General features: G+C 36.8%; 3 protein-coding genes and 1 long non-coding RNA gene across 4 annotated transcripts; all 4 read left to right on the forward strand.

The window, feature by feature from the left end:
• Positions 1–7,574: 7,574 nt before the first annotated feature.
• On the forward strand, positions 7,575–8,091 carry LOC142642970 (uncharacterized). The gene is made up of 3 exons (XR_012845779.1): positions 7,575–7,675; positions 7,770–7,860; positions 8,034–8,091. It is a non-coding gene; the product is annotated as an uncharacterized LOC142642970 (long non-coding RNA).
• Positions 8,092–8,681: 590 nt separating this feature from the next.
• Positions 8,682–9,720, forward strand: LOC142644431 (uncharacterized). The gene is made up of 2 exons (XM_075819048.1): positions 8,682–9,416; positions 9,517–9,720. Exons 1-2 carry the CDS (start codon positions 8,682–8,684, stop codon positions 9,610–9,612), a joined length of 831 nt encoding a protein of 276 aa, XP_075675163.1. The 3' UTR covers positions 9,613–9,720.
• Positions 9,721–9,786: 66 nt separating this feature from the next.
• Positions 9,787–11,924, forward strand: LOC142644432 (uncharacterized). Its single transcript, XM_075819049.1, has 6 exons — positions 9,787–9,792; positions 9,855–9,952; positions 10,202–10,395; positions 10,523–10,701; positions 11,171–11,515; positions 11,597–11,924. Exons 1-6 carry the CDS (start codon positions 9,787–9,789, stop codon positions 11,672–11,674), a joined length of 900 nt encoding a protein of 299 aa, XP_075675164.1. The 3' UTR covers positions 11,675–11,924.
• Positions 11,925–13,649: 1,725 nt separating this feature from the next.
• LOC142605372 (replication factor C subunit 1-like) lies at positions 13,650–16,409 on the forward strand. The gene is made up of 7 exons (XM_075776839.1): positions 13,650–13,871; positions 13,986–14,174; positions 14,302–14,423; positions 14,512–14,719; positions 15,193–15,246; positions 15,474–15,645; positions 16,208–16,409. The coding sequence occupies exons 2-6, from the start codon at positions 14,151–14,153 to the stop codon at positions 15,591–15,593; spliced, it is 528 nt and encodes a 175-aa protein (XP_075632954.1). The 5' UTR covers positions 13,650–13,871; positions 13,986–14,150; the 3' UTR covers positions 15,594–15,645; positions 16,208–16,409.
• The last annotated feature ends 10,994 nt before the right edge of the window (positions 16,410–27,403 follow it).

Below are 27,403 nucleotides of genomic sequence, written 5' to 3' on the forward strand. Positions count from 1 at the left end.
TATATTCTCAAGATGGAATTCACAGTCTCTTAACGGAGATACAAAATATTCCTTTGAGATAAGTTTAATGGATTTGGTTATTCAGAGTGTTAGGCCTAACCACTTTAGTAAAGAGTTACTAAAGTATATATTTATGAAATTGGATTTCATAAATATATGATGAATAATATTAAAGGATTAAACTGGGTACTCAAGGACTAAGATGTAGTAATTTACAAAGTGACAGTTTATATTAATAACTTTGTATTATTATGAATATTTTATGAAGGGGTTGCATGTATAATAAAGTCTTAGGATATAATTTATAAATAAGGCCTAGAGTGCAACTATATTTATATAGTGGTATTAAATATAGTTAATGGTAATTTTGGACTTGTCAAGAGTTGACAGAAAATCTCAAAGCCTATTGGAGCTAGTGTCTTATTGGTCCCTTTTTGGTCCCACTCCAAGCCACACACTAAAACCCAATTGGAAAGGCCCAATAAGGCTAGCCCAATCAGAAAGGCCCAATAAGGCTAGCCCAATCAGATAATCAGTTAAAAGGAGAGAAACATACATAATTTTTGTATGAATATGAAATGATGTGTATGTAAGTGTTAGACACTCTTTCATTCTCCCTTGAACAAATTCATAAAAACTGATTGAGAGACCACACTTATTGGGCGAAAAGTGGAATTGAAGTGAAGATTAAAAGTGTTCCCAAGTGCTTTTAATCCTTTATTTTGAATTTCACCGCACCAAGGTACGCTATCTTATTCTTGAATTCTGAAATTTACATTATACGTGTTATCAATTGCGAATGAAGTAGATCTGTTAATTTTTCGCTGCGTATGTTTTGTATGCGATACAAACATGTATTTTTCCATCAACAAAGACTAAAAAAACTTGAAATTTAAATATTTGATTGATGACGTGACTACTGATCTTTGGTTTTCTTAAAATTTTGCAAACATGGACCATGGAAGATATAAGAAAAAAATGTAATCCAATAGTGAGTTTCTCAAAATTTATATTCAATAAAAAGATATTGAGTGAAGTTGTCGTCATTAGCTACAACAAAGTATGTAACTAAACTTTGTCCAAAATTTATCTAGTATGTTATTTTTTTTTTTTTTGGAGAAAAACACACACACACAAGGGAGAGAGAAAGATGTTCTAATACAAAAGCACACCACAATCTAGTACGTTGTTTAAGTGACATTAATAAGACAATAAGATTCATTGTCACTTCAATTTCTAAGTTCGTTAAGAAAATTTGACAATAATGGTAGCATTTTTTTCTGTTTATATTAATGTAATCTATAGTGCAAGTCAAGTTTTAGCCTCATATAAGGCAACTTGAGCATATAGAAAATTAGATCAATTATTGGAAAAGGTTATACGCCACTCAAGCTACTGGAAAAGGTTATATGCCACACCACTGACCACTCTTGAAAATCAATTAAGATGCTACATGTAGCATTATATAATGTTAAATATTAGCTATGTTATATTTCATGTTAAATATGTTTTAATATATGTGGAAGAGGGAAGCATAAAATAGGAACACAAGAATATAAGGGTTACGTGGTTTAGCTTTACCGCCTGCATTCACAGAGGAAACTTTTAAGAGTATATACAGTAGACTAAACTCTAGACTAATAGACTTCTAGTATTAGTAGGAGACTTAGCTTGCATATAAACTAGAATTAGACTTGAGCTTATGTTAATGGGCAATATACACCACACCGCTGATCACTCTTGAAAATCAATTAAGATGCTGCATGTAGCATTAATTAAAAGTTAGAAACATTAATCCAAATTTGTAAGCGTCCTTTAGATCTCATTCATGAAAAGACTAAAAGATGCCACAGAGCAAAATCAAAATTTTGTTTGAAATGCAACGCAACTTTGTACAAAGTTGTATCAATGGTCACTGTAAAGAAGCATCAAGAGAAAAAAAGAAAAAACAGAAAAAAGGACAAATTAAACACCAGAAGGCAATATTTGAGAATGTCACTTATCAAAGAAATTCCAAAATTCCTATCTTAGAAAAAAATAAAAATAAAGAACATAAATATAAAAGATCTATCAAAAACTTTATAGGTCAAAATATATTCTTGATGCTCAAGCATTTACTTTTCTTCTTTATTCCATTTAGAGCCCTTTGACACTTGGCAGTTGGCACCATAGACTATGTAATTGGAAGTTGTTTACTTCTAGCTAAATTTATTTGATCCCTTACAAGTTGCATTTTCTTTTAAAAACTCATCATTGATGAAAGTAGCAAGGCAGGAGTCTAAAATATGACTTGAGGAGATCTCATCTTAGTAAATTAAGTGGCTAGTAATTGTTTGTTTATGCGTGTATGTATTTGTAAGGCTAAACTAGAAAGATATCTAAAAACATTTATTCTCATACCCTCCTCCCAAGCCCAACGCCCACCCTGTCCTGCATTTCTAATTTTCTAAACGTTTTGTCCACCTCTGATCCAATAGATAAAATCTCAGCAAGCGGCTTTTAGAATAGTGAGAAACTCTTCAAACAAACTAATAGAACAGCCATTTTGTCAATCAACCAAAAAAAAAAAAACCATGTGGAAAAGTTAATTTTTACCTTAAGTGATTTGTTTTTATTAATTATAATATTACCTCAAAGGTCTCCCAAGTCCCGAGGGCCGAGACAGTACCTAAAAATCTCTTTTAATGGAAAAGAAAATTCCTAAAAATTTCCAAAAATGAAGAAAAGTTAACCAAGAGTGACAGAGGCATCAATGAAAAAGAAAATTCCCATAAATTTTACATTTTCGTTGTATCATTATTCATTACTGTCAATATCATCACAATTTAGTGCCAATAATGATTAAACGTTGGTCTCTTTACCAAAAGGGGAATTAAAAAAAAAAAAAATGGAACATGCATAGCAACCACTCATAACCAATTTTATGTCTAAAAAATAGGTTCCATTCATATATGGCTCCAACTCCAATCACCCTTTTCAGAAATGAAGGAGTTGGACCACATCAAACCATTAATATTGAAGCCCATTTTGAGTATGGGCTATACTATTCCTATCCACCTTGACCCAATAGAAACTGAACTGTATGAAAGAATGAGACAGCATGTGTCAATGTCTTTAACAATTTGGATTAATACGACATTATGAGCAAACATCATCAATACTTTCAAACTTCTTGAACTTTAGCTAGTGAAAAATCTTTTAATACAATTTTTCACAGAATAAAAGTTTTTTTTTTTGGTTAAAACACAGAATAAAAGTTCTGAGCTTACTATAAGTAGCAAATAGCTTTTACTTACAACATTCAAAAACACTATCAGCATATCCATATATGTTTCATGCAATACTATACTTAGTATTACTTACAGTCTTACAGTGGTGGAACACCCTTTCCAAATAACGTTACTGTGCAAATTATTTCGTTAGTTGGCCGGTTTTGAAAGAATGTGGGAAACTAACATCTCGAGTTTTAGAAACTCGAGATTTAATTAAAACTCGAGTTTTTAAAACTCGAGTTGTCGTGTTTGTTCTTCGATTACGTGGACAAAGTTTCCACCTGGAGGAATTTAGCCACGTAGAAATCGAGTTTATAAGACTCGAAATATGAATTAAAAATCGAGATTTTAAAACTCGAGTTATTGGGTTTGACGGAATTTAGCCACGTAGAAATCGAGTTTATAAGACTCGAAATCCACACAATTTTCCCCCACTTTACCTTTCAAACGCGTAACTGAAACACTCTCAATCTCTCAACTCTCAGTACTCTCAATCTCTCAACTCTCAACTCTCAGTCTCTCAACTCTCAGTACTCTCAATCTCTCAATCTCTCAACTCTCAGTCTCTCAACTCTCAGTACTCTCAATCTCTCAACTCTCAGTCTCTCAAACGCTCTCTCTCAATCTGTCACTTTCAAACGCTCTCTCTCCTCTTTCAGAACCCTCTCTCTCTCGCTTCTCAGCTGCTGCTACACCGACTGCCGGTCCGCCGTAACACCGCCGGTAAGCCTCTCTCCCTTCTCTCCATTTCCTTTCATCTTTCTTTTCTTTGCTCCATCTTTTCTTTGATCTTTGGTACCAATTCTGGGTTGTGAAAATTTGTGGGGGGCAATTAATGTGGGTAATGGGTTTGTGAACATCATAGGTGTGAGAAATTAGGTCTAGTTTTAAGAGGCCAATGCTGAGCTTGATACTTATTGATGAAGAGGTAAGATCCTCCTAATCTTTTTACCTTTTTCCTTTTTTGCTTCCCGTTCTATAAATTTCTTTGGGGTTGGTATCATTACTGGCCAAGGCTGTATCATGGTATCCACCTATCCATATGGTTGCATTACTACGACATAGGTGCGAGGGTTGGATACTGAAATCAGAAAAGGTATTGATGGAGATTTAGTTATATGTATAAGCTGTGTCTTACAGGACTTTTAATAAGATTTTTTTTTTCTCTACTTATGGACTTCATATAAGCAAAAATATATTTTGGGATCAGGAGTCTTTTTTTTTTTTTTTTTTTTTGTTAAGTTACGAGGGTCTTGAACCCTCCACCTAGCACTTACAAGGGAAGGAGGTGCCAATTGAGCTAGAGCTCATTGGCGGGATCATAGTAGTTAATGTGAAATAGAATTGAACATTTAAATTTTGTACTGGCATGTGAGTGGGTTAATTGATACATCCTTAAATCATGCCATAATAATGCTGTAGTTTATAGAAAATATATGGATAGCTTGCCATTTGCCTGGCAAGTTAGATTGACATGATAGTTAATGTTCAGAGCTTTTTTCATTCTAATTTATTTCACTGCCTTAATGTTTCAATGTCTATGATGCCCTTGTTTCCATCTTTGGTTTTGATGACTATGACCATCCTCAATATGTAGATTATGCTTTTTTGGTTGGCATATGTACATTATGTGCTTTGACAATGCCGTTCTTAATATTACTGAAAATAATAATGAAGATGAATTTTGGTTGCTTACTTGCTTATAGTCTTGAAATTTGTTAAACTTAAGATAATTTAATTTTTAAAGTGAAATAACCAGTATTGATTCAATTAGATGGTAAGGTGAAGATCTCTTGCATCTGGACCAATTCATTACTGTTTTGTTCTTCTCTATATTATGTTGCATCAGTTTCAAATTTTTTATTTTATAAATTAAAATCAAACTTGGAACTTAGAGATGCTTTGATATCCTAAATCACAAGTTCTATTCTCCTACTGTATAGAGATTTAATGGCATTGGTCATATGCCAAAAATAAATTCAGTAGATGCCAACCAAATACAAAATAGCAGCAATAAGATTTATGAAAAACATAATGAAATATACAATTACTACACAGCTAAACACCCTAAACCATGTAATATTATTTTTAATTCGACTACAATTGGGTTAGATCAGCTTCTAATTTACATCGATCACAATGTGAACATCCCTTTATTTAAAGCTATTAACATTTTTCCACTAATAATTTATTTCTTATTAATAACCCCGTCATAACCTTGTCATAAGGGACAGTCACAATTTAGTCTTCCTACCAATCTTGATCGGATTTATATTTGAATTAATAGGTGTGAGAAATTAGGTCTAGTTTTAAGAGGCCCCGCAATTTTTTTGAAGTCATTGTTTGTAGTTTTTGGTTGAAGATTCTATATCCTTAAAAGAAATACCTTAGTGAGATAAATTTTGGGTTTTTGAGTATCTTATTTTGCAGGGAAGTGTAGTAGCAATATTCATACTTGCTATGTAGGTCATTGGTTTGGGGACAGAACTAGTTCATTAGCTAATGAAAAAGTAAATGTAAAAAATTGGTTAGATTTGTCAGTTCAACTGCCAAATTTGTTCACATTTATGCAGTATGTGTTGGTTTAGACCAGTTTAGAATTAGATCCCAGTAAAGGCTACCATTTTTCAAACTCGATTGACATTAAATTGTTCTTTGAAACTTTAGTTTCAGCCATCAAATAATCATGGCTTAAAGATTCACTTGGACAAATCACTTTAATGTCAAGCTTTATTTGATATGAAGCAGTTTCACTACGCACCATGTGGTCTCACTCCACATTACTACCCAAGTAGGTTGATATAAGTAGTAAGCAGATTTATTGCTTACCTAAAAAAAATTTCTTGTCGGTCCGGAAATTTGTTTTGCCATGTCTATTAGTAGATAGATTCACTCATTAGCATCACTTTGACCTGTCCCGAGAATTTCTGGTTAGTGTTTTGTTTCTCTTTCCCTTTAGTAACTAGACCGAGTGATATACACTACATGTGCACCTTATGACCATCCGTCCTCCTACCGTCCCCATTTCCCTTAGTAAGTATGAGAAGCTTATTATGTAGAATTTGATGGTGGTACTGATTTGTTTGGAAAATGGGTCATGAACTGACAATATTTACATACCGTTAAAATACTATTTTACTTGGAATGCCTTTTATTAAAAATGTTTCGGGGGATAGAAAGTGGTTTTTGGTCGGCACTAGACAAGCTTCTCTCGCTTAAGATCAAAATTTTCCACCTAATTATCATTCTTTGGACACCCTCTTCAAATAACTTATTACCATTAGAATTCAATCACTTGAAGCATCTTAGTATCTTTTTAATTATTGTAGGAGGCATCAAATAATGTTACCTTAGAGTTATTTATGAAGACTTAATTCTGTGGAATATTGTTGCACTCTTTGCAGTATGGAGCCCGGGATCGATGAGGAGCCGAGAGATTGTGCGCCCTGGTCCAGAAGATCCTTCATTGTTGACGCGACAACGAAATCATCGATCAGAGGACATTTGGAATGGCGAGGTGAAATATCTAGTTTTAACAACTGCTTTAATTTTTACGTTGTCTTTGACTTTTAGCAAGTTCTTTGAAAGTTGTATATCTAATTCTAACGACCGCTATAATTTTTATCCATTTTACAGGACTCGGGCTCACTTACATGCCGTGGTCGCGCTAAGGAGATGGCAAAGATAACGATGCAAGATAATCGGGTGATTGATATTATCAAGTTGGTGGGGTTAGAAGGATTGTTTAGGGTCCCTTCCAGAGAGATAGATCATTGCCTAATATCGGCCCTAGTTGAGCGATGGCGGCCGGAGACTCATACGTTCCATCTTCCACATGGTGAGATGTCAATCACCCTAGAAGATGTGGAGGTCATTTTTGGACTTCCTATAGACGGTGAGGTCTTGGTTGGGCCGACTACTGTGGTGGATGGGAATTGGAGGCAACTGTGCGTGGAGTTGCTTGGTTTTGGCGTTCCGGAGAATGACAACAAAACTTTGGTGGGGCAAAGAATTCTCATTAGTCGCCTTGTTGAGCGCATTGCAGAACCACTGCCTCATGATGCAACGGAGGAGCAAGTACATCAGTATGCCCGGTGCTATATTTTAGCGCTACTAGGGGATAAGATTTTCATGGACAAGTCGGGAGATAGGGTGCATCTGATGTTCTTGGAGTTCCTGCGGAACCTTCATGATCCGCTAAAGTATAGTTGGGGTAGTGGTTGCCTGGCATGGTTGTATAGGGAGTTGTGCCGGGCAAGTGATAAAGAGGCATCACAGATTGGTGGGGCGTTGCAATTGGTTCAGTATTGGGCATGGGCGAGGTTGCCATTCTTGTGCCCGAGGATAGAGCCTCCACCTGGATGCGATTATGGCCCATGGCCAAAAGCTCCACTTGCATTTAAGTAAGTATTTTCCTGATACTTAGTGTGTGTTATGCAATGTACTATTCTTAGTAACTAAGTGGTAATATCTTATGTTATTCGATCGTAACTGTAGGTGGGTGCGGGTGCCAAGCCCGAAGAGTAGGCCATCCGGCACGGCGTTGATCCATTATCGTGAGCAATTAGTTAGAATGCAGCCGGACCAGGTAATAATATACAAAATTTCTGTGGAAGTTATGTTAATTTTCCTTAAGAATATGTTGAAATCATTGCTTTAACATATCTTCTATTTTAATTTTTGTTTTTCCCTTTATCTATGTATTCTCCTTTGTTTCACATTTTAAGATGCTATGATAATTGTATTTTGTTTCTACTGTAGATTATATGGCAGCCATATGAGGCAGACTTCGGCCACCTTCCTGACTTCTGCGTCGCAGGAGGGATACGTGGACGGCAAGGGTGCCACTGGTGTGTTTTTGCATAGTAGAGACACACCACCCAGATCGTGTCCTTCGACAGTTTGGGTTGGCGCAAGAGCGGCCCGACCATGTTGTGTACGATGATAGACTGCATAGAATAGACTTACGTGGGAAGGTGGAAAAAAATTGGAGGGAGGAGCATGGACCGTATATCCTTACATGGGATACGAGACAACAACGAGTTTGCCATGCACCTCCTCAGATTGGTGAGATGCCTCGCAATCATGATTATTACCGCTGGTACCGTTCGGTCACTCGAAAGTATGTCGACCGCAACAGCGCTAAATTAGATATAACGGTAATGTGTTAAATTAGATTTTATTGCCTACTTTGTTTTTTCTTCAGTACATGTAGGAACGTAGAATCAATTGATTTCTTTTTTCAGCAAATCTGGTTTGATCTGACTGACCTCCAATTAAAAAGACTTTCTATTACATATAGTATTCTAATAACACTTTTTGTTCTTAGTTGAGTATTTGAGTAGATCAAATCTGATTGTACTGGTTCTTTCTCCGTTTTAGATTGAAAGCCATTTAGCACTGTTGGAGATGCTTCCTGTAGGCAGCCGAGCACACAACCATGCCCGATGTGTCCTAAATAATGTGGCTGGGCTTGGTGGTGGTCTTGCAGCAAATGGGCAGGCAAACAATGGGCATGAGACTGAGTCAACAGCTACTGCAACCCCAAGCACAAACCCAGCACCCCGAAGTACATCGACCCGTGGTCAAGGTGCTACTGCAAGCCCAAGCACAAGTGCAGCTAGGGGCCGTGGTCGGCCTGCTACAGCAAGCCCAAGCACAAGTGCAGGTAGGGGCCGTGGTCGGCGTGCAACAACCCCTCGGGTTGTAACTAGTCCCGAGGTACCTGCACCCATCCCACACGCATCTCCTCCACCTGAGGTTCCTCCACCCATCCCAGATGCATCTCCTCAACTCGAGGTCCCTTCACCCACCCCTCCTTCGCAGCCTAGTTTTGATCTCGGTTTTGATTTTCATATGACCCCTCCTACGCACCCTGAGACACCCTCATACCCACCCACCAGCTCCAATGCACCCACTTTGCCCATGACAATGATCCCCACTCCTAGCTATACAGAGCATCATTACCCACCTACCTCATCCTCATCCGACCCTTTAGGGCCTCCAGTTGGGATTGACACTGATGTACCGGACGAGCATCCCCCTCAGCAGCCCTCACCCCCACGAGGTAGACCACAACGTACTAGAAGAGCACCCACTTGTGGGACTGGTGGACACAAAATAGGACACAAAGGCAGCTCTATGGTATGATAACATTACCAACAATGTAATGATATATCTTGTGGTTCACTTTATTCTTATCATTACACCGAATATTGATTGTATGCATCTAATGTCTTTGCAGCACGATGATGAGCCTAAGGATGATGCCCCACAGCCTCCTCCCCCCGCGCCCAAACATTACATAAGGGTTAAAAAACGCAAAATTGGTGAATCTTGAAAAAGAAGCAATACCTGAAATGTGGTGGATGTGGATGTGGATAATGTGAGGCAATGAGTTACAGTAAAATTAATTCCAAGCTTGGCTGCTTTTTAATTCATTTTTGCCACATGCTTTTTAGGAATTTTTTGATTTCTTTACTTGTTGAATTGTTTGTGATAGTGCTTCTAAATCATGTCTGTTTGCTTTTAAGGATGTAATTTATTTTCATATTGATAAGTGGAATTTGATATTATTTCTAGAGTGCAGAAGTGATACCCACAGTAGAAGGTTTTGTTGCTGTCGGCACAGAGAGTATTCCTCCATCGTCTGTCATTAAGCAACTGGCTGTAGCTGTTGAGTAAGTTTTTGTTGTTCAAATTTTTTGCCTTTATTTTTTTTGCTGTTAACTTTGGCTTTCCCTTTTGTGGAGGAAGAAAATACATTTCTCAATTCGAAACAACCCCCCCCACCCCGGCACCCCTCCGCTCTGCGGGCACATGCAGTGCATGCATTGCTGTAATCTTTAGTTACCACAATATGAGATTTCATTTCTTTGTTCCCGGTGTATTTAACTTGCTTCCCTACAACCTTTGCGCATCTTGCCCAGGGCTGGAAAGAAGTTGAAGTCATTGAAAGACTGTCTGGCATCATCTGCAAGTTCTTCACCTGTCAGGGAGAGGCCTGGCCTCAGTCTCTCTGCAGTCAAGTCGTTAGTGCTTCGTGAAAAGGAGGAGAAGCTTACATTTGATTATGGTGATAATGAGAAAGTTCTGTCTTTGGTTAATTCACTGTTTGATGCAGGTATGTGCACTTTTTTGTGACCTGGTTGCAGAATCTTCTTGTTGGATGAACTTTTTATCTTTTATTTTTATGCATTCTCCTGTGATGATCTTTCACTTCTGTTGTAATATATGCAAGATATTTGCAGAGGGAAATTTTCTCAGAAGGAAGATCAGCTGTGATTCAGAGGCAACCACAGTAACATCTTTGCCAAGGGATATTCATGGTGCTCCTGCTGAAAGCCTTGTTGTTAAGCTAGCTGAAGTCATTGGAAGCTTCAAAACCCTGCGGAAAATGGTGCTGTTTTGGAGCAGGGTAGTTGTGGAAGTAAGTCAGTTTCATAGAACTTGAATTTTCTGGTCTTTTCAAAATGGTTTCTATTTAAGAATAAATATTATACATGCTTTACAAGTCATTGGGATCTGGTTTTTTGAGTCTTTTCTTCGAGGTATACGAAATGCGTTTGTGAAAAGATATGTTGTCAATGCAGTGAAATTAGTCATCTTAAATTAAAATTCATCCATCATCTTTGGAAAGGAAAAAAAAAAAAAAACTGCACATGTTCTAGTGATATTTACAATGTTAGTGATCACTTTCAGTACATATTGGTGCACATTTCTCCTGTTAAGTAATATTCTTATTCTGTTTTCACCTAGAGCATAGTTTTTGTTATAATATCACTAGTTTTTGAGATAGCAATATAGTGTCGCTTTGATACATTGGAATAGGATGCATTAATGCTTCTTTATCATTAATCTTCAGATAACATATGTTCTGAATTCTATTGCATATGTAGCTGAGAAGAGTTTGGTCTGAAGGGCAATATGTGGCTGGGATTCCTATGGATGAGATTCCGGATCTAAATTCTTGTCTATTGTATCAGCAGTTACAAGCTATTAATTGCTGTGTTTCCCAGAAAAGGCGTCAGGCTATTGCCACTAAATCATTAGACTCTGTCATGAGGGAGGTCACTACAGATGCTGCAGAATCAGCTTCTTCTGAAGACATGCTTCCTTCAAGCCCTATTTTGTATGCTAGAATAAGCACCGGAGAGCTTGTTCTTCGACTAGGTGCTGATTGTCCATGCAGTAATCTTACAATGTTGGAAACTGGTGAACCTGTGTACTCCCTAGTGACCCAGGTCTGGTTAATAATTTCTGCTAAACAATAACTCCCGTTGTATTCTCCTGTAACTGAGATCTTTATGTACTGATAAATGTAGGAAGCACCTTTGCTTACAGAAGATCTTATCAAAGAAACTGAGGAATTTGTGCTTCGAACAAGCAGGTTAGTATACTAATAATTTCATCTAACTCATTCATTTGTATTCATGTTTTGAGCCTTTTGCTGTTGAATTATTGTTTAAATGGTCCTTATATGTACCCTTTAGGTATGTAGCCTTTGTGAATGTAATCTGTTAAATACAAGTATCATCTCTGTGCCTTTCATATGCTTGACCTGCATTCATTCATTCATTCCACCTCACCCCATTATCCCCTGAGCCAGGGCCTTGGGGCTATATTCTTTATGTTCAGTGGGCCTTAAAATAGCTTGATTCATTCTTCATTTGAGGAAGCCATGCGAACATGTTTTCCTTCATCTCTGCTGGCAGTATTTGATTGTTGTTTTCAAATTCAACCTGTCACAGGATTAAGGCAGCTAATATTTTTTTAATTAGAAAAAGGCTTACTGTCTGCACACACGTAAATGTGTGTATAGGTCTCCAAGCTTTCTCATTGTGATACAAACGTTTAAAAAATGTTATTTTAACTGCAGAAGTGAAATACATAAATGTGGTTGAAGAGAAGTCAATTTATGCATATCATTATCATTTATATCATAATATCATTTACGTATCAAAAAAAAAATATATACATTATTAATTCTCGGTGGCACTCCTATAAGATGCTGTATATTTAATAAAGGCTAGTCATATATGGACATTTTGTTTTGGTAATGAGCTCTAGCTTAAAGGATATTTCGAAGCTGGTGGCTTGGTTTGCAACTCTCCAGCAGAAGCAAGTAAAGGTAGTTGGAGACATATGGAAATATATACCAATATAAGCCATAAATGAGTGAACAAATGAATGAATAAAGAATTGATAGAAAAATTTTCAGTGTGATCTTTCTATGGCTACAATGAATTTTTTCCCCAAATGTAAATTTCATGCTTCAATACAATAATAATTTTTACTTTCTGTTATGATTGGTTTTTCTTTCCAAACACTTTCAGATCATATCTCTGTTAGGTTTGATTTTACCTTTGAAACAAAAAACAAAAGAAGTCCATAAATGGGGACTAAGCCCATTTTGGTTATCATTGGCAGAGGCCCTGCCCTTGGGACCTTACTCTATAAAGCAGCAGCCTATCATATGGCTACTACTTTTTTGTTATTGGAACCTCAAAAATATTTTTTCCATTACGTAACATAAGTTACATATATGATCTACATAGGCACAAGCTTTCATACTCCTTATGATTATTTTTGCACCAATGCTTCTAAGAGCAAAAATCGATGTATATATGATTACACATTAGCTGTAGCCTAAAGAGCGTAATCCAAATTTTCCCTTGCACTAGTTAATTCCAGTCAGTTTTATAACTGCCAAAATAGGAAATCAGATATGTCAATCTACTGTTAGATGTTATGAAAAAAATTTGCAGTTCAAATTATTTTTTTAGGAGAAAGAACTTATTTGCTTGTGACACATTTTCTATTCTAGATGTTCAGGTGGTTGGAGAATATTAGTCATATTGGATTGTCCTTTTTTTTTTTTTGGGGCCATCACATGATAGGGGGTGTGAAAGAGATAAGTTCCACATTTTGAGTTTGGTATGGTCTTGGTTGTGAAATTATGTACTAGTTAGGCTTCTCCACATACTCGCTTAAGCTTTTGGGCAAGAAGCTTTAACAAGTCTCAAACTTATTAGTAAATAATATGGGACAACAAAGTATTACTCATAGTTTTACTATTGAACAGGTTCTGCTAGGCTGGGGCCGGCAAGCTGATTCTGGTGTGGTTAAGGTAAGAGCAAGTAAGCTGAAGAAACATAGTCAATCTAACGTGTCAGGCTAAATTGGACCGTTCAAATGTCCATTGGACTGTTCAAATGTCCATTGGACCGTTCAAATGTTTATTATGGTGATTTTTAAAGATGAGATAATTGTGAACTGTCCATTGGACTGATATTTTAGCATGTTGGAGGAAATGGGAGGCCGAATCAATTTTTAGTCTTTGGACATAGAAATGCTTATGATAGTGACTTAACCAAGTAGTTGTGTTATTCCTTTGTTTTCTCTTACTATGTTGGCAAATTGATTATTGTAGAAGATAGCATTGGCAACTCGTTGGCAACAAATGTATCTAGCAAAGGCTGGACCTCAGGGGTGTCCCCAGCTAAGCATAAAACTAAAACAGTTGCTAAGAGTGACTTAACATCGACGGAAAAATATAGGCCAAAGGTTCCAAATGATATTATTGGAAATCAGTCACTGGTATGTGTGTTAGTTCTCATTTTTCTGCCATTGCTTTTGGAACTAAATTTATATCTTCATTTATCTCAATCTGGAAAAAGAATTGGAAGGATTTAGTTATCGAATGATGTGCAGGTTAAGCAACATCATGACTGGTTGACAAATTGGAACAAGCAATTTCTTGATACTGGAAATAAGAAAAAGGGATAAAAACAAAATGATTCTGGTGCCAAAAAAGCTGTGCTATTAAGTGGAACTCCTGGTATAGGAAAAACTACCTCTGCAAAGTTGGTTAGTCAGATGCTCGATTTCCAGGCAATAGAGGTGGGGTAATTTTTTACCAAGATACACATTTCTATTGAGCATGTAGATCATGAGTTTCACCCCCAAGACATATAAATCAATGGTATGATTTTTCATTTGCCCTCCTGATCTCCCTTATTTCGTTTAGGTAAATGCTAGTGACAATGGTGGGAAGGTTGATGCCAAAATTGAGAAAGGAATTGGTGGAAGCAATGCGAATTCTATGAAGGAACTTGTCAGCAATGAGGCCTTCAGTGTCAACATGGATCGGTTGGTCTTGCATTTATTAATATCTCACATAAGCGCATAGAATATGATTGTTTGAAATTTCTGCTAAAGTTTATTGTTGAAGTTGCAGATCAAAGCATCCAAAAACTGTGCTGATTATGGACGAGGTTGATGGGATGTCTGCTGGAGATAGGGGTGGAGTTGCTGACCTTATTGCTAGCATCAAGATTTCCAAAATTCCTATTATCTGCATTTGTAATGATCGATACAGTCAGAAACTAAAAAGTCTTGTGAACTACTGTTTGCTTCTTAACTTTCGAAAACCTACGAACCAGCAGGTTTTTGTTCTGATTTCTATAATTGTTTTTAGAGTACTTTTTTTTATGCATGAAATTGAACGTAGTTGTGATCTTGTCCTTTCATGTAGTATTTGCTGAATTGACCTTCTCTTGTTATTTGTTTATGTGATGAAGTTTAAATGACTAGAGTTAGTGCTTATGGTTAGAATATTCCCTTTGTGCTTTTTACACAGGCACACTTGTTGGCATTTCATAGTTTGCCATTGATACCCACATGAAACTTTTATCCGAGATTTGGATTAGTTTTGTTGATGCATCTCGAATAGCATTTAAGTATGGAACTTAACAAATGGGAGGCCATGTGATCCTTGATATTGGGCATGCCTTGACTCTATATGTGTGTGTGGGATGCATATGCCCATGTGATGGAAAATAAATTTTTGGTGTTCTAAATTTTTAAGGCCACTACGGCCAATTGCCGAGTTACTAATGCCAAATTTGGTTTATGGTAGATGGCAAAGAGGTTAATGCAAGTTGCAACTGCAGAAGGGCTTCAAGTTAATCAGGTAAATACTCCATCAATGCTTTAGTTTATATTTGTAATTGGTCATAGCTGCGTAAGTGAATGTTTATAGTGACTTATCAACAAAAACAAAAAGTTTATAGTGGTGAAGTGGATAGTTTTGCTGTTTTCTGACATGTAATATTTTATTTTTTTAGCCTTGTGAGTCTCCTTTTTATTAATTTTAAGCAATAATATATTCACTGAATTTTTCACTATTTATTGTTTTAGATTGCTCTTGAGGAACTTGCAGACAGAGTTAATGGAGATATGCGCATGGCAGTAAACCAGTTGCAGTATATGAGTCTCTCCGTGTCAGTCATTAAATATGATGACATTAGGCCAATGTGATTCTTAGCAGTGCAAAGGACGAAGATATTTCACCTTTCACTGCTGTTGACAAGTATGCCATTAATGATCCTATTTTACTTTAGAAATGTTGACCATGTTCTGGTCTCATCTCAATTCATTGTGTAGTTTCATGGTTTTTCCATATTATTTTTGGATGAGAAAGGCTCTAATATCTTCAGAAAGGTGCTGCGACCACATAATATATTATTTCTAATAGTGTAATTCAAATACATACTCTTGTCATGACTCCTACTATTTTGGTCTGTATATATGGAATCTTTCTATTCGTGAGATTGGGATTCAGCTATGCATGTGGTGGAGATAGAAATGAGGGTCTAGACCTAGTGTCTAACTAAACAAAGCCCTATTAAGTATACCTTGATTAATAATTTTACCATTGAGGTTTGGGAAATGGTAGAGCTTCTAGACCCAGAATATGAAATTACTTTGTATCTTCTTGTGATGTTTCTGTTAGTTGGGAGATTTTTGGTTGCTTCTAGATTTCTAGTTTAAATGATCACATATATGCATGCCTCGTACTAATTTGTAGGCTTTGTACCTTGTCCTTTATCAAGTTTTGACAATTACACTTCACCCTTTCCATGTGATTGTAGGCTGTTTGGTTTTAATGCGGGGAAGTTGAGGATGGATGAGCGGATTGACCTGAGCATGAGTGAGAAGTGCATTAATGATTTCCTCTTCTGAGAATCTGCAGATTGTACAAGGCTGGTGTCTTCAATTGAAGGATCCTTCGGCTTTGGGTTCTTAATTTTCTGGGTTGGCCTAGAAAACATTCACAGTGAATACAAAATTTGTTGTGAATATGATTAGAGACCATTTTATATTTGAGAATGGTTCATGTACCATATCTTGCTGGATATATTTATTATTCAATCTAAATGGGTTTAAGTAAATTGAAAGCTGCTTGTTATCATCATAGTCTCTTCTCTGGACCAATTACAGGTCCGAACAAATTGATATATTTGCACCTCATTGAGGGTGGCGTTGTTGATTCATATATTCCTGCTCATTGGTCAATTATCGGATTTCAGATTTTAATACTTATATTTTAGTAAAGGTGATAAGCGAGTAAATTCTTTTTTCTTGTGATTCCTTTTTAGTGAATGGAAGATTATTTTTAATCCCTTTGATAAACCAAAGAAGAAGAAGGGGGGGGGGGGAAACATCGAGAGAATCTAGTGAAACATTCATGGTAAATTTTAATTGATACCATCATTAGAAGAAAAGTAATAATATGGATACTTATTATCAACATCTCTTTTTAAGAATAGGATGGTTCAAAATTTTGTGAAAATGAAAGGGGGAAATATGAAAAAGAAATCCTCAGTGAGTAAGTTGTGGACCTTGTGGTTATTGAAGGCATCAATTATTTAGTATGCTTGGTATTTGTTGGTGTTTTGAATGATAAAAAGATAAAGATAAAGAAATGTCGAAGGTTGATCAGTTGATATACAATTCAATACATGCGAACATGAGTTTGCAACTATGTAGCATATTACTGTCTAAGTCAAACTCTCAATATTAAACAGAGCCATATTCAAAACTACTGCGACTTTGGAGTCGTAAAAATTCTCAGATGTAGCAAGTACTGTGTATTCATGGTGGGGAATACCAACTGTGTGATGTTTTTATTGAAGCAATTAAGACTTTGTCTGCTGGGAGTGATCCAAGGTTTGAGATTGACAGGAGTTAGAGAGAAATAATTGACTTTATCCATATGCTGATATGCATACCATTTGAGTTTAACTTGTTGAAATATGCTTTGTACATTATGTGAGTTTAGACCATAATTTTCACCAAGCACTTATAATTCTTGCAAACACTAATACAAGTACACCTTTTCATAACATACCAACAACAAACAACAGGGAAAAAATGAGCAAGTGATTTCCTATAAACTTAGCCAAAAGTAATGAACAATTCATCTTTAGATTTGCAAAAGGTGCACGTACAATAGGATCATTTGCCCTCACGATCAACAACATTTTGTATTGCACAAAACGTGTATACATCAACAACAACGTTGAATGTTCGTAGGTAGAAATTTTTGGAAGTCATCATTGCTTGAATCTGAGAAGTCTGAAATGTCACTTTCATCATCTAACGCAGTAATTTCATTAATAGACTTCATGGCTCGCTCTTGCGCCTTCCCCTTTAGATGCTTCCTAGCTTTTTGGACTGCATGAAAACGGTCTAACCGCCTTTGCATTTGATTGTTCTCTTGTTCAAGGCGAGCAAGTATGTTGGCAGGCTCATCTCTAGGTAACTCGGCTGAGCGTGCCTTAGGAACTCGTAACCCGTGCCATCGACAATACACCTCCAACTCACACCTCTTCTCGTATAGGGTTGACCATGGTGGTTCTGCTACGGTGAACTCCATTGCGGTGGTATCTGTACTTAGTTTTGTAGGTTTGCCGACCATGATGTGGCCAACGCTTCCAAGACTCTCGTACGTGTATATTGGCATATTAACGAAATCTCTCTTCTTTCCAACCCATTTCCCTCCATAGTGGTCTGTGTATGTTTGTAGTTGTTAATCTGCTGGACCTTGTGATAATTCATTTGTTGAAGTAGATTGAAACTTGTTTCTACGAGTACGAGATGATGTTGAGGCGTTGCGACTCATAGCTTACTCAACCTACAAAGTTAGTGGTGTAGGAATAAGAAAAGAATTGTGGTACATTTATAACCTCATTCCACTGTGTATTCAATAATAAAATTTAATATATTCAGGCTTGTCATGTCAATACAGGCTGGAAAACCACTGCACGAATTTTTTGTTCAAATGTTCCCAATGTCACAGTGAGATTCTCTTATTCTGGGCAGTAGTTGCAGTGTACTGCCATGACTATTCAGCTGAATAGTATTCATGTGAAGAGTATTTAGCATGCTTGTGTTTCATCTGACATGAACTTGACAAGACAATATCGAGTTGTGTTAAATGCATCATAAACTTTTCAGGGGTCTTCTGCATCCTTGAAAACAGTGCATTGCAAAATGATGCAGATCTGTGTATTGACGTGAGTGTGAATGATATGACTAGATAGGGTTCAACAGTGCCGAGCTATTGAGCAGCACATGTAGCACTATGAATATCAGTGTAGCAATGGTGGACAGCTGACCCCCAAACTCGAGAATTTGTTTTAATAAATGTAGATTTTGAATAAGGGCTCTCAACCTAAACTTCTTGTTTCCAATTATATATGTAAGTACACAAAGATGGATCTTCCCGGCCAAAATGGAACAAAGTGGACTGAATGGACCAAATCAGACCAAATCAGACCGAATGAGACCAAATTAGACCAGACCAAATCAGACCAGACCAAATCAGACCAAATCAGACCAAGTTAGACCAAATAAGACCAAATTAGACCAAATTAGACCAAAATAGACCAAAATAGACCAAATCAGACCGAATGAGACCAAATCAGACCAAATCAGACCAGACCAAATCAGACCAAGTTAGACCAAATTAGACCAAATTCGACCAAAATAGACCAAATCAGACCGAATGAGACCAAATCAGACCAAATCAGACCAAGTTAGACCAAATAAGACCAAATTCGACCAAAATAGACCAAATCAGACCAAATCAGACCAAGTTAGACCAAATCAGACCAAATTAGACCAAATCAGACCAAATGGACCGATTTAAATAATCGAGATACCAAAGGAACTCGAGTCTCTAAAACTCGAGTTCCATCGGGCAAATATTTTTTCCCCAACTGCTCTGTTTCAGGCAGAGAGGCAGAGGGGCATGCCCTGCTTCAAAAAAATTTGCCCAGTGGAACTCGAGTTTCTAAAACTCGATTTTCGCTGGGCAAATTTTTTTCCCCAACAGCATGCTCTGTTTCAGGCAGAGAGGCAGAGAGGCATGCCCTGTTTCAAAAAAATTTGCCCAGTGGAACTCGAGTTTCTAAAACTCGAGTTTCACAGGGCAAATTTTTTTTTTTCCCAAGGAACTCGAGTGTCTAAAACTCGATTTTTACTGGGCAAATTTTTTTTTCCCAGCAGAAAATGCTCTGTTTCAGGCATTGTTTTACAATGTAAATGCACTCAAATCACAACAAAAGTCATTCTCAATATATCACCATTCTAAACATGTCCAACCACACTTAATTTGCAATTCTAACCATACTACTCAAATCACAATCTTCATAGAGGTACATTGGATAGAGAATTACAAGTACATTCAACAACAATCAAAAAGTTCACATAGAGCCAATACAACGTCGTCCATGGAAGGATGCCTGAAAAATGTAGAGTATTTACGTTAGGAGACAAGATAGTAAACATTAGGTAAACATCGAATGAACAACAATTATTTAACCGATGCATAAATTTTTGCCAACCTACCTAGTGTGGAACATGGCCGCTTGTGGAAGCACCGCGGATTGCGGACATTTTCTGCGGTTATGCCCGGAAGCATGACACAGTCCACATGTCTGCTTCGGTTGACTCTCTATCAAATCTGCGTCCTCCCTCCGCCATCCCGGTTCTTGATCCTTATTCCTCACTCCATCCATCTCATTTCTTATTCGTGACTTCACCGGTCGACCTTTGGCCCGCAACAATGCCGGATTAGGCAACCACTTTGGCCCCATGGGATCCCTCCATAATGATCCGTGACTTAGGAACCACAAATGCATGCTCATAAGTGTTAAGGGCATGGTTCAAACCATAACATGGGTGAATATACGTGGTCGAATCAATATGTAAATAGTCACATACTCTAATTGCATGTGAACACGGGATCCCTATATTTTGCCATTTCCCACAACTGCATGTTTTTTCCCGTAACCGAACTTCGTAACTGTGGTTTCCCCCTCCTGCGCTAGACACGTTGAGTTGGGTAACTACTTGAAATATCAGCTCTTCATTGCTAAATGGCTTGAGATAGTGTTTCTCAGATTTACGCTTATTTCCATCCCACGTGGATAAGGCATATTCACTCCATTTCTTACCCTCTGACAACTCATAATGGTATTCTTTGCACCGGTCGTGGAAATATTGAACAAGTTTGCTCCAAGTGAACTCAACCAACGCGGCAATAGGAAGGCCCCGTGCACCTTTCAGCACACCATTGAAACACTCTGATATATTGGTTGTCATTGCTCCAAAACGTCTCCCACCATCGTATGACTGGGTCCACATGTCCACATCCTCGCTCATTAGGTATGTGTATGGAAGATAATCTTGATTCTTTTCCTTACCATCCCTCCCCGTCACCTTCTTCTTCTTTCTAATGGCCTCAATTTCCACCTGCTTAATGGAGTCCATTATGGTAGCAAATTTAACTACCTGACTAGCATATCCCGCTTTCAACGCCGCTGACTTTAGAGTCGAGTTCTGAAAATGGGTGTTGAAGTTGCTAGCAACATGTCGAAGACAATATCTATGAAATACCCTTGCTTTTCCATCATCCCTTCTAGGCCAGTTGCAATGGCGTTTTTGATACCGAGATGTCGGTCGAAATTATGCAAATGCCGTCGTCGGTATCAGGTGGCCAATCGTTTCTCTGAGGCATCGTAAAAACCACCTCCAACTGGACCCTGACTCACAATCCACAACAGCAAAGGCGAGAGGGAATACCTTGTTGTTAGCATCGGTTGCCATTGCGACCAACAACTTTCCCTGATATTTACCATACAGATGGGTCCCATCAATACTGATAACCGGCTTGCGGTATTTGAATCCTGATATGCATGGACCGAAAGACCAAAACACATAATGCAACAATACGGTGTGAACTTCATCGGTGGGTGTGACACGATAGCAAACCGGGTAGTCGGGTCCGATCAATATACGCCATTAGCAACTTTTGCAGCCTTTGGTAAGATTCTTCCCAATCTCCAAACATAAGCGCAATCGCCTTTTGTTTCGCATCCCATACCTTGTAGTAAGAAGGCTTATGGCCATTATATTTCGCCTCTATCAGAGATCTGAGATGCTTAATTTGAGTGGTGTGATCCTCAAGTAACTTGTTATGGATTTCTGCTGCAATAAAATTACAACTCATCATTCTACCATCATTTCGCACCCCAGTCGGTATACACGTGTGAGGACCCACATACACGGTGACCATCCATAGATTTTGGAGCTCGGGCTTCATAACTGCATAGACATACCACTTGCACGACTCATGCACGCATTTCGCACAAAAATTTTTCCTCGTCGACCTAGTGATCTTAAAGTTTTTGTTTTCCTTGAGGGCACAAATTGTTAATACGCGCTTCACCTCCACTTTACTCGCAAAAGTCAACCCTTTGCAAAAATTCATCCCCTCTCTCCAAGTAGACACAAATGGCATCTCAATATGCGAAGGATTAACCATATTTTCCCAAGTATTTGCAGAGAATGACAACGCAGGAGGTGCGTAGGCAGGGATTGTGTTTGTAATGTTTTGGACACTAATAACATTGTCTGCATCAGGTTCACCGCCGTCCAATGTCTCATCGTCATCAATGTCCCTCTCAAAGTCCCCAAAGTCCCGAAAGTCCCCTCTCTCAATCATGTCTTCATAGTCATCTTTATCGGCAAAATCTTCACCGTTAATGGTAAGATTCTCATCAACATAGTCGTCATCATCATCATCATCATCATCATCATCATCGTCATCATCATTGTTAACGACAGTAGTCTCATCAACATAGTCGTCGTCGTCATCATCATCGTCATCATCATTGTTAACGGCAGTAGTCTCATCAACATAGTCGTCGTCGTCATCATCATCATCATCATCATCTCCATCGGCATGAACATCATCATCCTCTACATGTGTAGAATACTCATATTGAGCATCCGGAAGCGCAACTTGTAAGCTTCTAGTTGTTTGTTGGATATCCTCTTGCCATCCTGCACGCGGCTCCAACTGTATGTACAACTCAATGTTACTTACTTCAGCTATACTCTCCAACTTGTCAAACATGATCTTCACATGTTTGTCTTTTTCTATCAGCATATACTTGTAATTAATCCGGTGCTTCATGATTTCATTTGGCATACGATAAGTAATTTGCATGTTGTACGCATCAGGATTCTTACCCAACTCTTCCATGACAAATATCTTCAATTCATCAAGGGTTTTCAACCTACGATCAACTTCGGCATAATAAGTTTTCATATCCGGCCCCTCAAATGGCAATCCCTTGTTCGCATTGGGATTCTTAAGCGGACCACCATGGTATATGATTATAACAATATCAGGCATTGTGAACCTGTTCAAGTCAAGTCCTATGTTAGTTAAATCACATAGTCGTAAAGTGAGGGAAAAAAGTAATGCAATCTTACCAATGAACATATTCAAGCCAGGTTATAGAGTGCCCATTAATATCTAAAGGCCAAGACGTAAACCTTCTAATCCTAGTGGATGGAGAGACGGAATTATCTATTACTCCATTGTGTGGTGACCTATAATGCCTAAAAGGGTTCTGAAAGAACTAGGTGGGTAGAGGAGCATGATTACATACCCATTCACTACATTCATTCACTACCCATTTCATACCCAAACCAATGATAAATAAAGTCAAAAAAACTTGAAAGATCATGATAAAAATAAAAGCCTAGAAATGATGAATAAAATTTTGATAATTACATACCCATTCCCATTCATTACATTCATTCACTACCCATTTCATACCCAAACCAATGATAAATAAAGTCAAAGAAATTTGTAAAATCATGATAAAAATAAAAACCTAGAAATGATGAATAAAATTTTGATAATTACATACTCATTCCCATTCATTACATTCATTCACTACCCATTTCATACCCAAACTAATGATAAATAAAGTCAAAGAAATTTGTAAGATCATGATCAAAATAAAATGATGAATAAAATTTTGATAACAAAAACTATACAAATAAATACTCAAAAAATTAACACTAACAAAACAAAGTTCTATAATTCACAATATTGATAAATTAACTAAGTTATGTTAACTATCTACAAAATAAATGGTAAAACTCTTTAACCCACACCCATAGACAACATACTCAACTATAATGACAATCAAATTATGCAAACCCTTACCTTAGATATGAATCTGCTGAGAGGGAAGAGCAGTGAGAGTGGAGAATGTGGTTTTGTGAGAGTGAGTGGTGTGAGAGAGTTATGGGTGAGTGAGTTAGTGAGGGTGAGTGAGTGAGAGAGTTAGTGAGGCTGAGATTTTAGGTTTTCTCTGTGTGTTGAGCAGTGAGAGTGGAGAATGTGAGAGAGTTAAATGCCACGGGCTGAGTTTTAAATAAACATGCCCAGAGAAAATCGAGTCTATAAGACTCGAGTTACTGCATAAAACTCGAGTCTCTAAGACTCGAGTTATATGCGTATAAACTACATAATTTATAATAAGATATAGTCAAACTCGAGTTTATAAAACTCGAGTTTAGGTAGACTTAAAACGAGTTTTAGAAACTCGAGATCCAAGTGGCATTTTCTCCACCTTAGCAAGCCCAAGCGAGCATAAAGCGAGTTTTTGAAACTCGATTTATTATGTAAATCTCGAGTTTCAAAAACTCGAGTTGCTATTTTCCTACATAGTTTCAAACTATGCCTAACTTACTATATTCATGTCATCCACATGCCTAATCTGCACATTCCCCCTACAGTGGTGACTAAACAAGAATTTCCAAACAAAATTTGTATCAAATTTTTTCGCTTGAATTAAATCCCACATTTATATCCTCTGCATTTGCTTCAGCTTTTACTATGATCGAAGTAACTGTAAGTCTATAACAAGTTCATCAAACACAAAGTTACTATAATAAAGAAGTGGGAAAAATAAAAAGTGGCTGTGTTTGAAAGAGCGAAACCTAGCCAAAACGAACCGACCGCCGGTGACTGAAAACGCATAAGACAACGCCGTTTAGAAGTAAAAACTAAAAACAAAGAAATCCAATATTTGTTTCAGTTTCACACTCTCTCTATCTCTCTATCTCATATATATCTTTTAGCTTTCGTTTCAGCGCCTCTTTATTCTCTGTCTTGCTCACACCACTGCAGTCGAGTTTGACACTAACCCAACTCTTTTGAGGTTAGAATATATAGATTAATGAAACCCACCTGCTGCTTTGAGTTTAAAGTTTTTATTTTGAAGATTCTTTCTATTATGGGTTTCATTTTTCATTCATGTATCATCTTGTTTTGTTTGTCTGTTTGTTATTATTTTATTTTATTTTATTTGATAGGAGTTTGTTATTATTTTATGATTTGTCAGTTTGGAAGATTGTTTATATATTATACTTTTTTATTTGTTTACTAATTTCTCTAGATACAGTATTTTATTGAATGAGTTTGGTGGTTTCTGTTTAAGTAAAGTGTGTGATTTTGATCATTAAAAAAAAAGTGTGTGATTTTGTTATTTTAGTTTACGACAAACAAGTTAGATCCATAGGAAGTAGAGTGTGAGTACAACCTTTTTAAAGTGTGTGGTCGATTTTGATTAGATTTTTGTTGATCTTTATCTGGGTTGGGGACTTTAGTGCATATTTTGTTTGGTATCTTTTGTTTTTTAAAGTGCTATTGATTTATAAATTTGTTACTTTTAAAGGATTCAATTACAATAAAAACATCTCTAACTTGCTTAAATGACCCAAAAAAAGAGAGTCACAATCCACTTTCACTCGGCTCAAGCCATCAAGGTGGCATGAGTGGCAAACATTTTAAAGAGCATAAATAGGAGAACATAAGGTTTTAGGGGTTTTAAGTGATTGGATGAGCATCTTTGTGGCAACATTGTGATGGGCTTGAAACTAATTATTTGGGGATTTTCTTTATTCTTTGAAGATTTGTTTAGTGTTTGGTACTGAAGGAGTTGATTTGAGTAATCAAACATCGAGTCCCTTATTCTTGAAATTCTAAAACATTTGAATTCTTTCCTTTCTGTCTGTGAGAAATTAGGGCCTTGGTTATGAGTTTTGTGTGAAAAATATTATTTTTGTAAAAGAAAATTAATTAATTTATTTTGCCTCTTTTGCTACTTGTAGAATTGTGGTTACAAACAAATATTTGGTTGCTTTTGATGCTATGATTGGTTTATTTGGGAAAACAATTATGAAAAGAATGGAAAGAGAACGCTTAAATTTGGAGAAAAATGCTGGCCAATATCCTTAACTCCCTTGGTTTAAAGTTGATTATTGCTTTCTTACTGTTTGGTTACCTTGCATGAAAGTGTAGGAAAATGAAGGAAAATAAATCAGTAATTTGTTTAGAAGATTTGATTTTACTGTTGTGTGAGTAAATTTATTTTTTAAATGATGTGACTTTTTTTGTTAGTTTTACTACTGATATGTTTTTTTGCCAATTAATATGTTTATGTTAAAGCTAATACATCATGATGTATTAGCTTTTGCTTTTGATTAATAATATTAGTAGTCTTTCCATCTAAAAAAAGAAGAAGTTTATGTTAAAATTATGGGGTTGTCATTTTGTTAGTGACATTGAGACTTGCTTGAGAAAGTAGAAACTAAATTGACAAAAATAAATAAAGTATTGTTTACTAAAATGAAACTTCTCCTACAGTTGAGGACCAAAAGCATATTTAAGACTCATTGTTTTGTAGTTGATATTGGATTGTTTTATTGTTCTCTGGCACTTCTCAGATTGGTTATTTTAGTTGCTGATGTTGATGTATCCATTACTAGATTGGTCATTGTTTTGTGAATTGTCATGATTTGTGCATTTTGTTTGGTAGATCGAATTTGATTGTATTCACCCATTTTGGCAAATTTATTATTCATTAATCTTCCTTTATTTTTGCACATTTAATCAATGCATACAGAATGCTGCACCATTATCACTTGTAAATTCCCTTAACATATTGTTACTTTCTTTGTTTGTTTGACTGTCATATTGTTATGATTTCATGATCTGTAAGTTTAGTAGATTTGCATTATTTCACTATTTCTATCTTTCTTTTTCCCACACATTTACTAGATGGACATGGATGATGCATATGGTTCTAAGTTCTAACACAACTACTCCAAATGAGTTCGAGGAGGGAGATAGCTTTAGTGTGGAGAGGTTGCGATGATAATCATAGATAAGCTGCCTTTTAGCTTTGTGGAACGTGAAGGATTTCTTCAATTCATGGCTACGGTTGAACCTAGGTTTCCTATCCCAGATCATGTCACTGTTGATAAAGATTGTATCAAACTTTATTTGAGGGAGAAGGAGGAGTTGAAACAAATGTTAGCTGGTCGGAGGGTTTGCCTCACACTGATAGGTGGACCTCACTGCAAAACCTTGATTATCTTTGTCTTACTGCCCATTTCATTGATAGTGATTGGAACCATCAGAAAAAAATTCTAAATCTTTGTCTAGTTCCAAATCACAAGGGGAAACCATTGGCAAGGTGGTAGAGTCATGCCTACTTGAATGGGGTATTGATAAAATTTTCACTGTTACAGTAGATAATTCAAGTTCTAATGATGTTACTATTGATTACTTGAGAAGAAAAGGAAAAGATAGTGAAGGTAGCATATTGTCCTGTGAGTTCCTCCACATGAGAAGTTATACAAAAATTTTGAATCTTATTGTGCAAGAGGGTTTGGAAGATCTTAGCGAGTCAATTGATAAGATTCGTAATGCAGTGAGATATGTTCAATCTTCTTCAATAGGATCCGAGAAATTCAAGGCATGTGTGGAAAAGGAGAAAATTCTATGTGAAACTTTAGTTTGTCTTGATCTTCCAACTAGATGGAACTTTACATATATGATGTTAGATAGAGCTGAAAAGTTTGAGAATGCATTTGAAAGGATGAAGGAAGATGATGAGGAATACCTTCGT

The sequence above is a fragment of the Castanea sativa genome, chromosome 7, assembly GCF_040712315.1.
Source record: "Castanea sativa cultivar Marrone di Chiusa Pesio chromosome 7, ASM4071231v1".
NCBI lineage: Eukaryota > Viridiplantae > Streptophyta > Magnoliopsida > Fagales > Fagaceae > Castanea > Castanea sativa.

Excerpts from the sequence above, each read along its gene's own strand:
- LOC142644431 (XM_075819048.1), top strand. The coding sequence starts at position 8,682 with ATGCTTCCTGTAGGCAGCCGAGCACACAACCATGCCCGATGTGTCCTA. Across the intron at positions 9,417-9,516 it reads GACACAAAGGCAGCTCTATG|CACGATGATGAGCCTAAGGA; the intron begins GTATGATAACAT and ends ATGTCTTTGCAG.
- LOC142644432 (XM_075819049.1), top strand. Across the intron at positions 9,953-10,201 it reads CAACTGGCTGTAGCTGTTGA|GGCTGGAAAGAAGTTGAAGT; the intron begins GTAAGTTTTTGT and ends CATCTTGCCCAG. Across the intron at positions 11,516-11,596 it reads TGTACTCCCTAGTGACCCAG|GAAGCACCTTTGCTTACAGA; the intron begins GTCTGGTTAATA and ends TGATAAATGTAG.
- LOC142605372 (XM_075776839.1), top strand. The coding sequence starts at position 14,151 with ATGCTCGATTTCCAGGCAATAGAG. Across the intron at positions 14,175-14,301 it reads TCGATTTCCAGGCAATAGAG|GTAAATGCTAGTGACAATGG; the intron begins GTGGGGTAATTT and ends TATTTCGTTTAG. Across the intron at positions 15,247-15,473 it reads AAGGGCTTCAAGTTAATCAG|ATTGCTCTTGAGGAACTTGC; the intron begins GTAAATACTCCA and ends TTATTGTTTTAG.